Genomic DNA, 13380 nt, shown 5'->3' with positions numbered 1-13380 from the left:
AGTTCCTTGACCAGGGATGGAAGCCCCGTGCCCCTACTTTGAGAGCATGAAGTCTTAGCCACTGGACCACCAGGCTGTCCACCTCTAAAATACCAGTGTTCCCCAACACTCCGCCCTTTGCTCCTTTCTTATTTTACATACTCTTCCTCAAACACTTACTTCGTCCAGTCGTCTGAATTTTTTTAACTGAAGTATCATTTATTTATAAACCTATGTTAGTTTCAGGTATACAGCATTGTGATTCAGTATTTTTGCAGATTATTACCTATTATGTGCTGTGCTTAGCGGCTCAGTCATGTCTGACTCTTTGAGATCCTTTGGACTGTAGCCCACCAGGCTCCTCTATCCATGGGGATTCTCCAGGCAAGAATACTGGAGTGGGTTATGCCTCTTCCAGGGGATGTATCCTATTATAGGCTATTATAAGATATTGGGTATAATTTCCTGTGCTATACAGTAAATCCTTGTTGCTTTTCTATTTTATGTATAGTAGTTTATATCTGTTTCTCTCATACACTTAATTTGTCCCTCTCCTCTTTGGTAACCACAAGTCTGTTTTCCGTGTCTGTCAGTCTGTTTCTTCTTTGTATATACATTCATGTATTATTTTTTATATTCCACATATAAGTGATATCATATAGTTTTTGCCTTTTTCTATTTGACTTATTTCACAAAGCATTATTATTTCACTGCTCTTAACAACAGCAATTATCTGCTCCCTCTGTGTATCACTGACCTCTGAGTTACTTGATTATGTGTTTATCACTCAAGCAAGTTTCTTTAGGGCATTAGCTATGTTTGTTTATCTCTACATTGGGCTTCCCTGGTGGTGCTAGTGGTAAAGAACCCGTCTGCCAATGCAGGAGACATAAAAGATGCAGGTTAGATCCCTGGGTCGGGAAGATTCCCTGGAGGAGGGCATGACAACCACTCTAGTATTTCTGCCTGGAGAATCCCATGGACAGAGGAGCCTGGCGGGCTACAGTCCATAGGGTTGCAAACAGTTGGACACGACTAAAGCGACTTAGCGCGCACGCATCTCTGCATCAGCACCACGTTGATCAGCGCATGGCACAAAATAGGCCCTCAAATTAGCTAGACCAAAGAACACTATAGGAACGGGAGTGAGGTTAATGGGACTATTAGGGGGAAATGAAAGTGGCAGGGACAGGAGCAGAGGCTACTCGAAATAAGACGATTTAGCAGCGAAGAAGCCGTGGAGAAATAGCGACCCAAAGTACCGCAAGAAGGGTCCTCCCAGCCTTGAGTGGTATCCTTCCTTCTACCTGGTGTCACGCCTCCGAAACCTGGTACTACAAATCCCAGAGCCCCCTGCGGCATAGACCGGAAGTATCCTGTCCGCCTGTGGCAACGGTGAGGGGCGGTGGCTGGGCGGCGGGAGATTCAAACCTGGAAGAAGGAGGAACATGGAGCGGAGAGGAGCGGGCCCAGGCCGGGCGATCTGTGAGTGCTAGAAGGGGCCGAGTAGGATCCGGTTGTGGTGCCCCTGGTTGGGGACACGGCAGTCCTGGGAGAGATTGGGGCTGGGGCTGGGCGCGGTACCCGCTGGACAAGGGGCGGCCGGACTGTGTTCAGTGGAGAGGGAGCACCCAGTTCAGACTCTGGCGGGCAGGAGTAAAGCTGTGAGCTGCGAAATGCTCTGACTTCTGTGTCGCGTTTCAAAGCTTACAAAGAGTTTTCTCCCTTATTCCCAAATTCTGGGGCTCCGGGGCTGGGAGAATGTAGGTGGTCTGGTTGGCTCCTTAAAAATTCAGCAGTTCATACTTGCCAAGCACTGTCAGGGGACGAAACGCCTAACAAGACATGAGGGACTTCCCTGACTTTTTGGTGCTTCTTTGAGATAATGCCTCTTAAACTTTATGGTGTCTGTTCTATCCCAGAGCGTTAGCAACAGTAGGTCTCAACTTGTGTCCATAATCTGCATTTATAACAGGCACCACTGGGCTTCTTCCATAACCCCACCTAATTGTGATGCAGGTAGTCCATGTACCACACTTTCAAAACACTGCTTTAGAGTGGGGTCGGAAAAATGGAAGTGCAGAAAGGTTTTCATCTGACCTGAGTGAAAGCAAAATCTTCTACTCCTTTCCCTTCTTCTCCATTTGGATTCAAAAAGCAAAGTCCATGTCTACCAATCAGTTGAAAGAAAGCTAGTTTCAGACCTGAAAAGAACAGGAAAACTGATTTTTTTTTTTAAGACTCTTTGTATGTACAAAGTCCCGCCCATCTCTCACAGTCCTCAGTTCATAATTCTGGAGTGAGGTCATTCACTTACCGGTTTATTTTCCATGCTTAGTAACCAACACTTGTTCCTTGTACACCCCCTCAGAGGAACTGGTGGATTTCCTGCTGTTGGCCAGTGCTTTCAAATCTGAACATGGAGGGGGGTGTGTGTGTGTTTTAACTTGCTTAACTGCCAATTCAAAGAAGCCCTGCCCCTCCCCCAAGTCGTATCATAGGATAAGCAATATAAGGAAAAGAGATAAAGAGTCGGAATGGCATTAAGTGCTGAGTCAGAGACAGATTTGCTAAACTCTCTTTTCAAGTTCTCTGACTTTATTTTCTTGGTGTGTATATGTAGCTTTCTCTCATTTTGTCTGATTTTGTATTGTCTTCCCTAAGGAGACTGACGGATGGGAGAGAAGAGTTAGGGGAAGGATAAAAGGAGGTTGTGGCTAAGGCAGAATATGAATGCGGCCTCATTTAAGGGATTTCCTGTTCTTGAGTTTGGGAGTCAAATTATTGTCTGCATTTTATTTAGCTTGGAGATTATTTTCTTCCTCAGGTGACCTATAGCAAAAGGTTACACCTTTGTAATCTTTTAAAATTCTCTGTCATTCCATTTAATCCCAAGTTGAGTGGCTTTTTTTTCACATGGTACTCTCTGTTGAGTTGCTTTTCCTTCCTTTCTGCTTGGATTTCCCTGGTGGCTAAGATGGTAAAGAATCCACTTGCAAAGCAGGAGACCTGAGTTCAATCCCTGGGTGGGATCCCAGGGATCCCCTGGAGAAGGGAATGGCTACCCACTCCAGTGTTCTTGCCTGGAAAATCCCATGAACAGAGGAGCTGGCAGGCTACAGTCCCTGGGGGTCAAAAAGAGTCAGACAGGACTGAGCAGCTAAATAACAACTTCTTGAGAGTAGGGGTCCACTAGTCTAGTGCGACATACAGGAGGTATTGAATGAATGAATGGTTGCTGATTGATGCATCTTAGCTGGTTCTGTTAACCTAGTCTCTGGGAGAGTACATGAGGAGGATGACAGAAGTCCAGTTCTTGGAGAACTCAGAGCCTAATTAGGGATAAAATGAGGAGCTAAGTTCCCAGCCAAGGAGGGATCTGGACATCCCTGAAAGGAGGTAACTGAGGGAAGGGCTATGAAGTTTCGGGAAGGAGGAGGTCTGGAAGATGGCTGGAGAGGAACATGGCTGGAAAGGGAAGGAATGCCTCCAAGTAGAGGAAGGATCCTCCCTCTAACAGGGTGCTGACTAGGATATTTTTACTGAATGGTAGCAGAAGAATGGTAGCTCCCAGGAGCCAGTGTCCTGGGAATAGGGGGACAGGCATGTGGGAGCTGCCTCCAGTCTCTGAGCAGAGTTGCCTAAGAAAATCTACTAAGAAGAACCTGGCTATGGCCCTCTGTCTAATGCTCCCTTTGACTCCTCAGATGAACGCCTCACAGCGGAGGAAATGGATGAGCAGAGGCGGCAGAACATCGCCTACCAATACCTGTGCCGGCTGGAGGAAGCCAAGCGGTGAGCAGAGGGGCTGCCTCTTTCTGGCCTCCTTTTCCCATCTTGCGCACCCCAGGCATCTGCCCCCAAAGCAAACGGAAAAAGACAAGAGTCCATTCTGTGGGAAAGGGAGAGTTGAAATAGCAGCTTTTATTTTTTTAAAGACTTTATAGAGCCTATTTAGGTTCACAGCAAAATTAAGATAAAGATGCAGAGATTTTTCATATATCCCCTTCCTAGTAACACACATAGCCTCCCCACCATCAACATCCCCCACAAGAGTAGTACATTTGTTACAATTGATGAACCTACTTTGACACATAATCTCTCAAAGCCCATAGTTTGCCTTAGAGTTCACTCTTTGAATTGTAGGCGTTCTATGAGTTTGAACAAATATATAATGACATGTATCCTTCCATAATTATAGTATTAGTTTCACTGCCCTAAAAAGTCTCTGTTTCACGTATTCACCCCCTCTCTCCCACCCCACCCCCAATTCCTGGCACTGACTCATCTTTTTGCTGTCTCCATAGTTTTGTCTTTTCCAGAATTTTACTTACCTGGAATAATGCAATATGTAGCCTTTTAGGATTGATTTCTTTGTACTTAGTAATATACATCTAAGTTTCCTCCATGTCTTTTCATGGTCTCATAGCTCATTCGTTACTAGTGCTGAATAATATTCCATTATCTAGATGTACCACAGTTTATTAATCCATTCACCTATTGAAGGTCATCTTGGTTGCTTCTAAGTTTTGACAGTATGTTTTGCAGATGTAGGTTTTCAACTCCTTTGGTTAAATACCAAAGAGCACAATGGCTGGATCACATGGTAAAAGTACATTAACCACCAAATGGCTTCCCGAAGTGGCTTCGCATCAATGAATGAGAGTTCCTGTTGTTCCATTGCCTCAGCAGCACTGATGTTGTCAGTGTTCCAGACTTTGACCATTCTAATAGGTGCATATTGGTATCTCATCATTGGTTTAATTTGCATTTCCCTGATGACATATGATGTGCAGCATCTCTTCAGATTATTTGCCATATGTTTGTTTTCTTTGTATATCTTTCTTTCTTTTCTTTTTTCTTACGAGAGGAGAATAAAGTTTATTAGAGTGGGAGATGCTGTTAGAACAGCAGGTTGGCTCAAGGGAGAGCCAAACCTGTACATTTTTCTTGGTGAGGTGTCTGTTAAGATCTTTATCCCATTTTTCAGTCAGGTTGTTTGTTTTCTTACTGTTAAGTTTTAAGAGTTTTTGTATATCTTGGGTAACAATCTTTTATCAGATATGTCTTTTTTAAAAATACGAATTTAATTTAATTTATTTATTTTTGGCTATGGGATCTTAATTTCCTGACCAGGGATTAAACCTGGGCCCTGTCAGTGAAAGCACCAAGTCTTAATCACTGAACCTCCAGGAAATTTCCTCAGATGTGTCTTTTGTAAATGTTTTCTTTTGCAAATATTTTATCCCAATCTGTGACTGTCATATTATTTTCTTGACATTGCCTTTTGTCGAGCAGAAGGTTTTAATTTTAGTGAAATTTAGCTTATTATTTCTTTCAAGGACTGTGCCTTTGGTGTTGTATCTAAAAAGTCATTGCCATACCAAAGGTCATCTAGGTTTCCTCCTATGTTGACTTCTAGGATATTTATTACAGTTTTGCATTTTACTTTGGAGTAGATGCTCCATTTTGAGTTGATTTTTGTGCAGAGTGTAAGGTCTGTGTCTAGATTCATTTTCTGCATGTGGATATCTAGTTATTCCAGTGCCATTTGTTGAAAAGAATGTCTTTGCTCCTTTGTCAAAGATCGAGTGACTGTATTTACAGGGGTTCTGTTCGGTTCCAGTCATCTATTTGTCTGTTCATTCAGCAGTACTGTACTGTCTTGATTACTGTGGCTAAGTCAGGTGGTGTTAGTATTCCAACTTGTTGTTGTTCTTCAATATCATGTTGGCTAGTGTGGGTGTTTTGTCTCTCCATGTAAACTTTAAGAGTCTCATGCTCTACCAACTAAGCTAGCTGGGCGCACCTTTTGTGAACTTTAGAAATGTTGTATGGACAGCCACAAAATAACTTGCTGAGATTTTTATTAGGATTGAATTGACTTATAGCTCAAGTTGGGAGGAACTAACGTCTTGACAATATTGAATCTTCCTATCCATGAATATGGAATGTTTCTCCATTTATTTAGTTCTTTGATTTCATCATCAGTTTTGTAGATTTCCTTATGTAGATTTATACCTAATTTCATTTGGAGGGGGGTGCTGATATAAACAGTATTGTGTTTTTAATTTCAAATTCCACTTGCTCACTGCTGGTATATAGGAAAGCAGTGGAATGTTATATATTAACCTGGTCTCCTACAACCTTGCTATAATCACTTATTATCTCCAGGAGTTTTTTGGTGTCATGCTTTCAGATTTTCTGCAAAGACGAGTGTGCCATCTGTGAACAAATACAACATCACATCCTTTTATCCCCCTTATATACTTTAATATATATCTCTGTATATGGACATTTGCCTTCATAACCACAATGCCATTATAATATCTACCTAAGTTATCCATTAATCCTTGATCAACACTCAGGCCATTTTCAAATTTTCTTGATTGCCTAAAAAATCACATATTTTTACACTTGACTTATCCAGTTAAGGATCTGAAAGAATTCATATATTACATTTGGTTATTATGTCCTATTAAGTCTTCTTTCATCTAAAACAGCTCACCTCCCCTTTTCAGTTCTTTATGTCACTGACTTGTTGAAGAAACCAAGTCATTTGTCCTTTAGAACATCCTACATTCTGGCTTTTTCTATTCATTTCCTGTCTCACTCAACTTGTTCCACTCTACCCCATATTTCCTATGAATGGATGTTGGCTCTAAAGGAAGGATAAATGCTTAATTTTTTCCTTTCAATCAGTAGTGTAATTTTAATGTTCTCCCAAAAAGTAGGTAGGATGGGGTAGATAGGAAATCAGGTGTCTGTGGTAGAGAAAGCATAAAATGAAATGTGACTTGCTCTTTCTTTGAAAACAGATACTTTCCTATAGATCCCAAAATGTGGAGGAGGAGCCCACATATTGGGCCTCTCAGATGGGAGCCCGTATTCTCTCCCTTATATACTCATCAACCATAATAATACTTAATATTTACATTCAAGGTGTTTTCACATTCATTATCTCATTTAATCATGGCAGCTGCCCGCTGAAGTGGGAAGTACAGGTGGTATCTTCATTTTGCAGATTATGCAACTGGAGGCTCAGAGACGTGAATTTGGGAGAGGGTGTGGAAAGCAGGTCTCCTGATTCCTTTTTGTCTGTTTGTGCTGCTCCCCTTGCTTCAATCCTACTCTCCTCTTCGTCATCAAAACCATCAAACTGGGTTTTGAGCTGTGTAGACATGACCTTTGTGTGCCTGGGTTCTGAGAACATGCAGAATAAGAGAAGTGAGCGGGTTTGGTTCAGCACTCAAATGCATAACCAGACTGAGTGAGAGGTTATATCATGTAACAGGTAAGAGACTGTTTAAGCCTCACTGAAGATGGGCAGCTTCAGTATCTGTCATGGAAGATATATGGGGCAGATGGGGGCTGAGGACTGGCCAATCCAGGTGTTTGAGGCAGCTTGGAAGACTGTGGAAACAGCCAGGCAGTGGGCAGAGGTGGGTGTTGGGGGCAGGGCAGGAGCAGGAGTCAGGAGAGAGCGAGAGGCTGCTTAAAGGGAGCGAGGGAGGGAGGAAGGTCCTGGGATTGGATGTAGTGCTGTGGCCTGCCCGAGCGGGTCACAACTACTCTCATGCTCTCAGCTGGATGGAGGCCTGCCTGAAGGAGGAGCTGCCTTCCCCGGTGGAGCTGGAGGAGAGCCTCCGGAACGGAGTGCTGCTGGCCAAGCTGGGCCACTGTTTCGCACCCTCTGTGGTTCCCTTGAAGAAGATCTATGATGCGGAGCAGCTGCGGTACCAGGTGGGGAGCAGAGGTCTCTACCCTCTACATTCTTCCTCTCAAACTCCCTCTTCTCAAAGCTGTTAGAGTGGGATGACCATACAATTTATTGTCCAGACCTGGTTACTGTTGAGGATGAAAAGGATGCTATTAATCTTTGCACTAGAACAACAGGTTTCAATGGGTATCTGCCAGCCAGGCAATGTGTATCACCCTTAACAGGCATTTGCTAGGTGGGTTTTGAGAGGCCCTAATATGAGAACCTCCAAGCAGGCTTTTCTACCTACAGTCTACACGCAGAGGCTGTGGGCTCTACTTCCTTGAAGGTACTTCCAGGGCACGCTTCCCCTTCCCTGTGTTCTAGCCAGCCCAGCCTGCCTCTCCTTCCCATCCCAGCTCTGGACTCCCCTTTTCTTGGAAGCCATACTAGCTTGCTAATCCCATCCCTGTGCCATCCTTCCCAAATGCCCCGCTGGGGCATCCATACCTGGTGGTTTCTGTCTGTCTGTGTGTCTCCATCCTGGGGGCATGGGAAATCCATAGGGCAGGGTCCTCTGCCCTCACCCCTTGAATCTTCAAATTCCGGTCTGGACTCTACCCATAGCAAACCCCAAGAACTGTGGAAATAGATTCTCTTCTCTTTCCTTCCCTTTCAGGCAACTGGCTTGCATTTCCGTCACACAGACAACATCAACTTTTGGCTGTCTGCAATAGCCCACATCGGTCTGCCTTCGGTAACACTGGGCCTTAAGATTGGGGTTCATCTTTGCTCTTTACCAGTACCCCCACCATACACATGCTTTATCTCCCTGGGACCCTTCAGTGTTCATCTCCATGTGTCTTTGAACCTTGTTACTTGGTCTCTGCCTCTGTTTCCCTGTGGGTATGTCAAGTGAAGGGAGGTGGAGGCTCCCTGGCCCAGGATGCATTGTTCCCATTAGTCAGTGAGGCCCCTGTATAATGCAGGAGGTGGGCCTTGTGTTGACGGGCTGTCTTTCCACCAGAATTTCATAGTGTGAAGTGAGGACGCACCACACTCCTAGGTGACAGGCTTGGAAGCCTGGGCCAGGACCCCAGCTGGACACATGCCGTGTGTCCTCCGGCTCTTTGACTCCCGGTCTGTCTCTCCCCTGTAAAATGGGGATAGTGATCCCTCACTATCTACCATACAAGGTTGTTAGGAAGATCACATGGTCTGTTTGATCTCTTTTTGCAGATTGTAAAGACTATACATATTAAGGCATGGTAAGACTATGCTGTGTTTTTCTGCACTATAGGAGAGAACTATAAGACAAGGAAGTGGCAGTTAAGAAAGAAGCTTTAGTGAGAGGCAGAAACAATAGAAACATGTGTCCTTGATGAGGCTAGAATGCTTTTAAGTCCCGAGATTTGGTCCTTTCTTATGTATCTAAGGTAACCGAGATGTATTGAGGTTAAAGCTCATTACTGTCATCAGGTGGCATGGGAAATCATGCCAGGGGTGACTTAGCTCTTAGAGGGGTCCCCACTGGTTAGAGACCTCTGGCTTGGACACAGTGATGGCACATCCTGATCCTGTGTGGTCCTTGGCAGTGTGTGTCTCACTGGGCCCTTTTTGGGGTCATGGCCAGCTCCCAGCATGCCGCCTCTGGTGAGAGTCCAAGGCGAGGGATAGAGGCTGGCTGTGTCTGTAGGATGACTGGAGGCACCTATTTCTCCTGGAGCGTGTGGCCTGCATCCTGTAGACTTGATAGTCTCGTCTGATGTTGGGTTAATGTTTGGTTTGGCTGTGTGTCTGTGGCTGGGCCTCAGCTGGAGTGTGTCCCAGTGCCTTTCTTTTACACTGAGTATGTGGATGAGTGCTGGCTGTAAAGAGTTGGGGAAATTGACCCAGAAGCCCCAGGCAACAAAGGAACACGCATCCCAGGTCAGATAGGAAGACCCATTCCTCAGCCCCTCTTTCCATATCTGGTGCTGCTTAGAAGTCTCCAGTGGCAGTAATTGGGTGGTTTCCCCTCCAGACCTTCTTCCCAGAGACCACGGACATTTATGACAAGAAGAACATGCCACGGGTGGTCTACTGCATCCATGCACTCAGGTGAGAGACCATGACTTTGTCATCTGGGTTCCATGGGTGGATGCAACCAAGAGCCAACAGCAACAGACACCGACACAGGAAGGACGGAGGGTGGACCACGGGGAGCACTCCTCGGACTGACGTTTTCCATCTACCTAGTTTGGTTTAGATTTGTGTGTGTGCTGGAGGGCACCTTTACGTGTGACCTCTGTGGGTGAAGGGAAAGGGCAGGCAGCGAAGAGTCTTCAGCTTGTGACTAGGGTGCAGAGAAGTCCGATTAGGATGTATCAGGAGGGTCACATGCTGTCACAGTCAGTGTGAAGAGAGACGGCTGTTTAGTCCTGCTTACAGCCAGCCATCAGCAACCAGTTGGCTAAGTCACAGAAAGTGATTGACCTGTTTCTGTGTCCACCACGTCATCTCCTCCTGGCTTCATTTCCCGCATCCTTTCACGTGGCCATGCCTTAGCTCAGTGGGTCTCTGCTTGCTATGCCCTTTGCATCCTACATCTCCATCCAATGACCTGCTGCTGCAATGTGTCCTTCTCTGTAAAGCCTTCCCAATCCCCACAGACCTCCTATAGCATCTTACTTATCTGCTCCAGCATTGCCTTGGGCCGACTTACATTGCCTATCTCCCTGTAAATGGGGGATGAGTTGTGGGCAGGTGCTGAATGGTCTTCATCTCTAAATTCCCGTAGTATCTCCTGCAAACCTATTCTAGGCAGCCTGTCAAAATGAATAGACCCCAATGCCTTCCATTCTTTCCCAGTCTCTTCCTCTTCCGGCTGGGATTGGCTCCTCAGATACATGATCTATATGGGAAGGTGAAATTCACAGGTAAGCCCATCTCCTCCCCTAACCTCCACAGTCTGGGTGGGGTCTTGGGGGTTCGGGGCCTGATGAAGGGCACCTGTCCTATCATTGCAGCTGAGGAACTCAGCAACATGGCCTCTGAACTGGCTAAGTATGACCTCCAGCTGCCTGCCTTCAGCAAGATCGGGGGCATCCTGGCCAATGAACTCTCAGTGGATGAGGCTGCAGGTAGAGATCAGGCTCACCTGTTGGTGTCACTCAGTGGGTATGGGAGGACTCTGAGCCTTATGCCCCCACATAAACTTTGGTTACCTCTCATCATAGGCAGGGCCATATGATGGCTACCTGACTTGCCTGGCCTCGTGGATAGAAAAAAGGGTAATGTCAGAGTGGTCTGCAGCTGATTATGCTGTAGCTGGACTGGGGTTTGCTCTGGCCTCCTGACCTTGTTTTCATGTCCCCTCCTAGTCCATGCGGCTGTTCTTGCCATCAATGAGGCAGTGGAGCGAGGGGTGGTCAGAGACACCCTGGCGGCCTTGCAGAATCCCAATGCTCTGCTGGAGAATCTTCGAGAGCCTCTGGCAGCCATCTACCAGGAGCTTCTGGCTCAGGCCAAGATGGAAAAGGCTGCCAACTCCAGGAACCGCGTAAGGAGACTTGGCTGGCAAGGGCCAAAAAGCTGGGTGGCCTGGAAAGTCTCTAGTGAAACCAGGACTCCTGTCTGTCCTGTCTCTGAGTAAAGTTGCCTGGAGAAACTAACTTGTCAGTTACTATAGAGAAATAGGAGAGGAACTGAGGAGAATGATAAGAATTCAGAAGAGACAATGGGGGAAAAGGTTCTGGGGCAGGGCTAAGAGATTGGAATGTAGAACTGGATGAGACTGGACTGGAGATTCCCAAGGTTAGTTCAGCTTAACTGTGTTAGTACTGGCTGGCGGGGGAGGGGGTTAGGTCATACAATTTCCCCAGATTCCTTCTAACCAGACTGATCTTTGGCTTTGAGAAGACCCCCAGAGGTCCAAATAGTTATACAGGGAGGGAGGAGTAAGAAAGATTGAACTGGTTTTCCCAGGTTCCCCTCTCAATGTAGTTTTTGCAGAATGATGGAGAAAGCCAGGACATCTATGACTGCTACCTAACTCAAGCAGAAATCCAAGGCAACATCAACCATGTCAATGGTAAGAGGGACAGGCCAGGACAGGTTTGAGGGATTAGCCCCCACCCAGGGAGTTTTGAGGTTAGCTTCTCTCAGGCCAGAAGGCCCATGACCTCACTTGGGTCAACCTTTATTTCAAAGTCAAGGCTATATGTGTTCTTTACATCTGTCAGTGTCTGGAGAAGCAGTCTCTGTCAAGGGGGCTTCTGTTTGAATGGAGAGCCATGGAGAGGACAGAGACAAAGGGGAAGGCCATTCAGCCCTTGGCGCTGGGGGCAGTTGGTGTGGGGTCCTTCAAGAAGAGAGTTTGGAGGATGGATGAATGGAGATGGGGGATCAGGGCAGGAGAGGCTGCTTGAAGGCCCAGGATGGAGTCTGTACCTGCCTGTTTGGGTAAGGGTATCCTCAGGTTCTGGAGTGATGAGCTGGGAAGACCATGAGGATCAAGCTAAAGAATTTAGGCTGGGTCCTAGGAGCCCAGGGGGCAGGGGTGGAGGTAACCCTGGGCAGAAAAGAAGCGGGCTGAGCTGGGAATGACGAGGGGTTGGCTTTCCATTATGGAGTCTTGGTCTTTTCAGTCCATGGGGCCCTAGAAGTTGTTGATGATGCCCTGGAAAGACAGAGCCCCGAGGCCTTGCTTGACGCTCTTCAAGACCCTGTCCTGACCCTGCAAGGAGTGAAGAGAGACTTTGCGGACTGGTACCTGGAACAGCTGAGCTCAGACAGAGAGCAGAAAGCGCAGGTCAGGCTCTGTCTATGACTTGCTACCTTCTCTATCTGACTATGGGATGGTGGAGAGCCTCACCACCGTCAATTCTTTGTATCTAGTACATGCTGACTACATGCTGTGTGTGTGTGTTAGTCGCTCAGTTGTGTCCAATTGTTTGCGACCCCATGGACTGTAGCCAGGCTCCTCTATTCATGACATTTCCCAGTCAAGAGTACTGGAGTGGGTAGCCATTCCCTTCTCCAGGGTATCTTTTCCCACCTATGAATCGAACCCAGATCTCCTGCATTGCAGGCAGATTTTTTACCATCTGAGCCACCAGGGAAGCCTATTTAAATGGTTAAATTACCCCAGAGTCTAATGGACCAGATTGGTCAGCTTCTGCCCTCTGAGCACCTCTCATGCTGACCAGGGGGCCCCGGGGAGCATCCTGATAGGCAGTGATATGCTCCGCCATTGCTGAGTTGAGGCTTCAAGTTAGCAATCTTATTTTCAATGCTGTTGACTTTCTCCCAGACACTATATTTGTGTTGCCTGTGTTGTTACTTCCGATGTTTGCTGGGTAAGAAAAAGCCAGAGGTTAGAGATGAGTTCCTAGGGCTGGGCGGGCCAGGCTAGTCTGCCAAAAGAGGGGGGAGGTGGGCTTGAGGGTAGGCGACTGGGTGGACCTGGGGCGCTTGCTGGCTGCTCCTGAAGCACATTCACGGCCCCAGGAGGACTCTCTTCTACTGCATCTCTTCCCTCTTCCAGGAGCTGGGCCTGATGGAGCTTCTGGAAAAGGAGGAGGTCCAAGCTGGTGTGGCTGCGGCCAACATAAAGGGTGATCAGGAACAAGCCAGTAAGTCACCTCCAGGCTGAGACCTGGTCTGGCTGTATCCCTGGTTCTTGGAAGAGTGTAATTCCTTGGCTGGCTTCTGTACAGAGC

The 13380-nt window shown here is 46.6% G+C and overlaps 1 protein-coding gene across 2 annotated transcripts in view; it reads left to right on the top strand.

Annotated features, from left to right (window-relative positions):
* Positions 1–1358: 1358 nt before the first annotated feature.
* Positions 1359–13380, top strand: part of IQGAP3 (IQ motif containing GTPase activating protein 3) — a 45524-nt gene continuing 33502 nt past the window's right edge. Inside the window, exons 1-11 of one of the 2 annotated variants that reach the window (XM_070367356.1) lie at positions 1359–1464; positions 3687–3774; positions 7566–7722; positions 8358–8435; positions 9702–9778; positions 10529–10596; positions 10687–10800; positions 11041–11219; positions 11672–11750; positions 12307–12470; positions 13206–13293. In XM_070367356.1, the coding sequence (XP_070223457.1) occupies positions 1428–1464; positions 3687–3774; positions 7566–7722; positions 8358–8435; positions 9702–9778; positions 10529–10596; positions 10687–10800; positions 11041–11219; positions 11672–11750; positions 12307–12470; positions 13206–13293 (1129 nt within the window). In that variant the 5' untranslated portion in view covers positions 1359–1427. Of the gene's footprint in view, positions 1465–3686; positions 3775–7565; positions 7723–8357; positions 8436–9701; positions 9779–10528; positions 10597–10686; positions 10801–11040; positions 11220–11662; positions 11751–12306; positions 12471–13205; positions 13294–13380 lie in introns of both variants that reach the window. The other variant, XM_070367355.1, reaches the window with a different exon arrangement.

The sequence above is a fragment of the Bos mutus genome, chromosome 3 (assembly GCF_027580195.1).
Source record: "Bos mutus isolate GX-2022 chromosome 3, NWIPB_WYAK_1.1, whole genome shotgun sequence".
Lineage (NCBI taxonomy): Eukaryota > Metazoa > Chordata > Mammalia > Artiodactyla > Bovidae > Bos > Bos mutus.
This window is presented reverse-complemented; position numbering and strand designations above follow the sequence as displayed.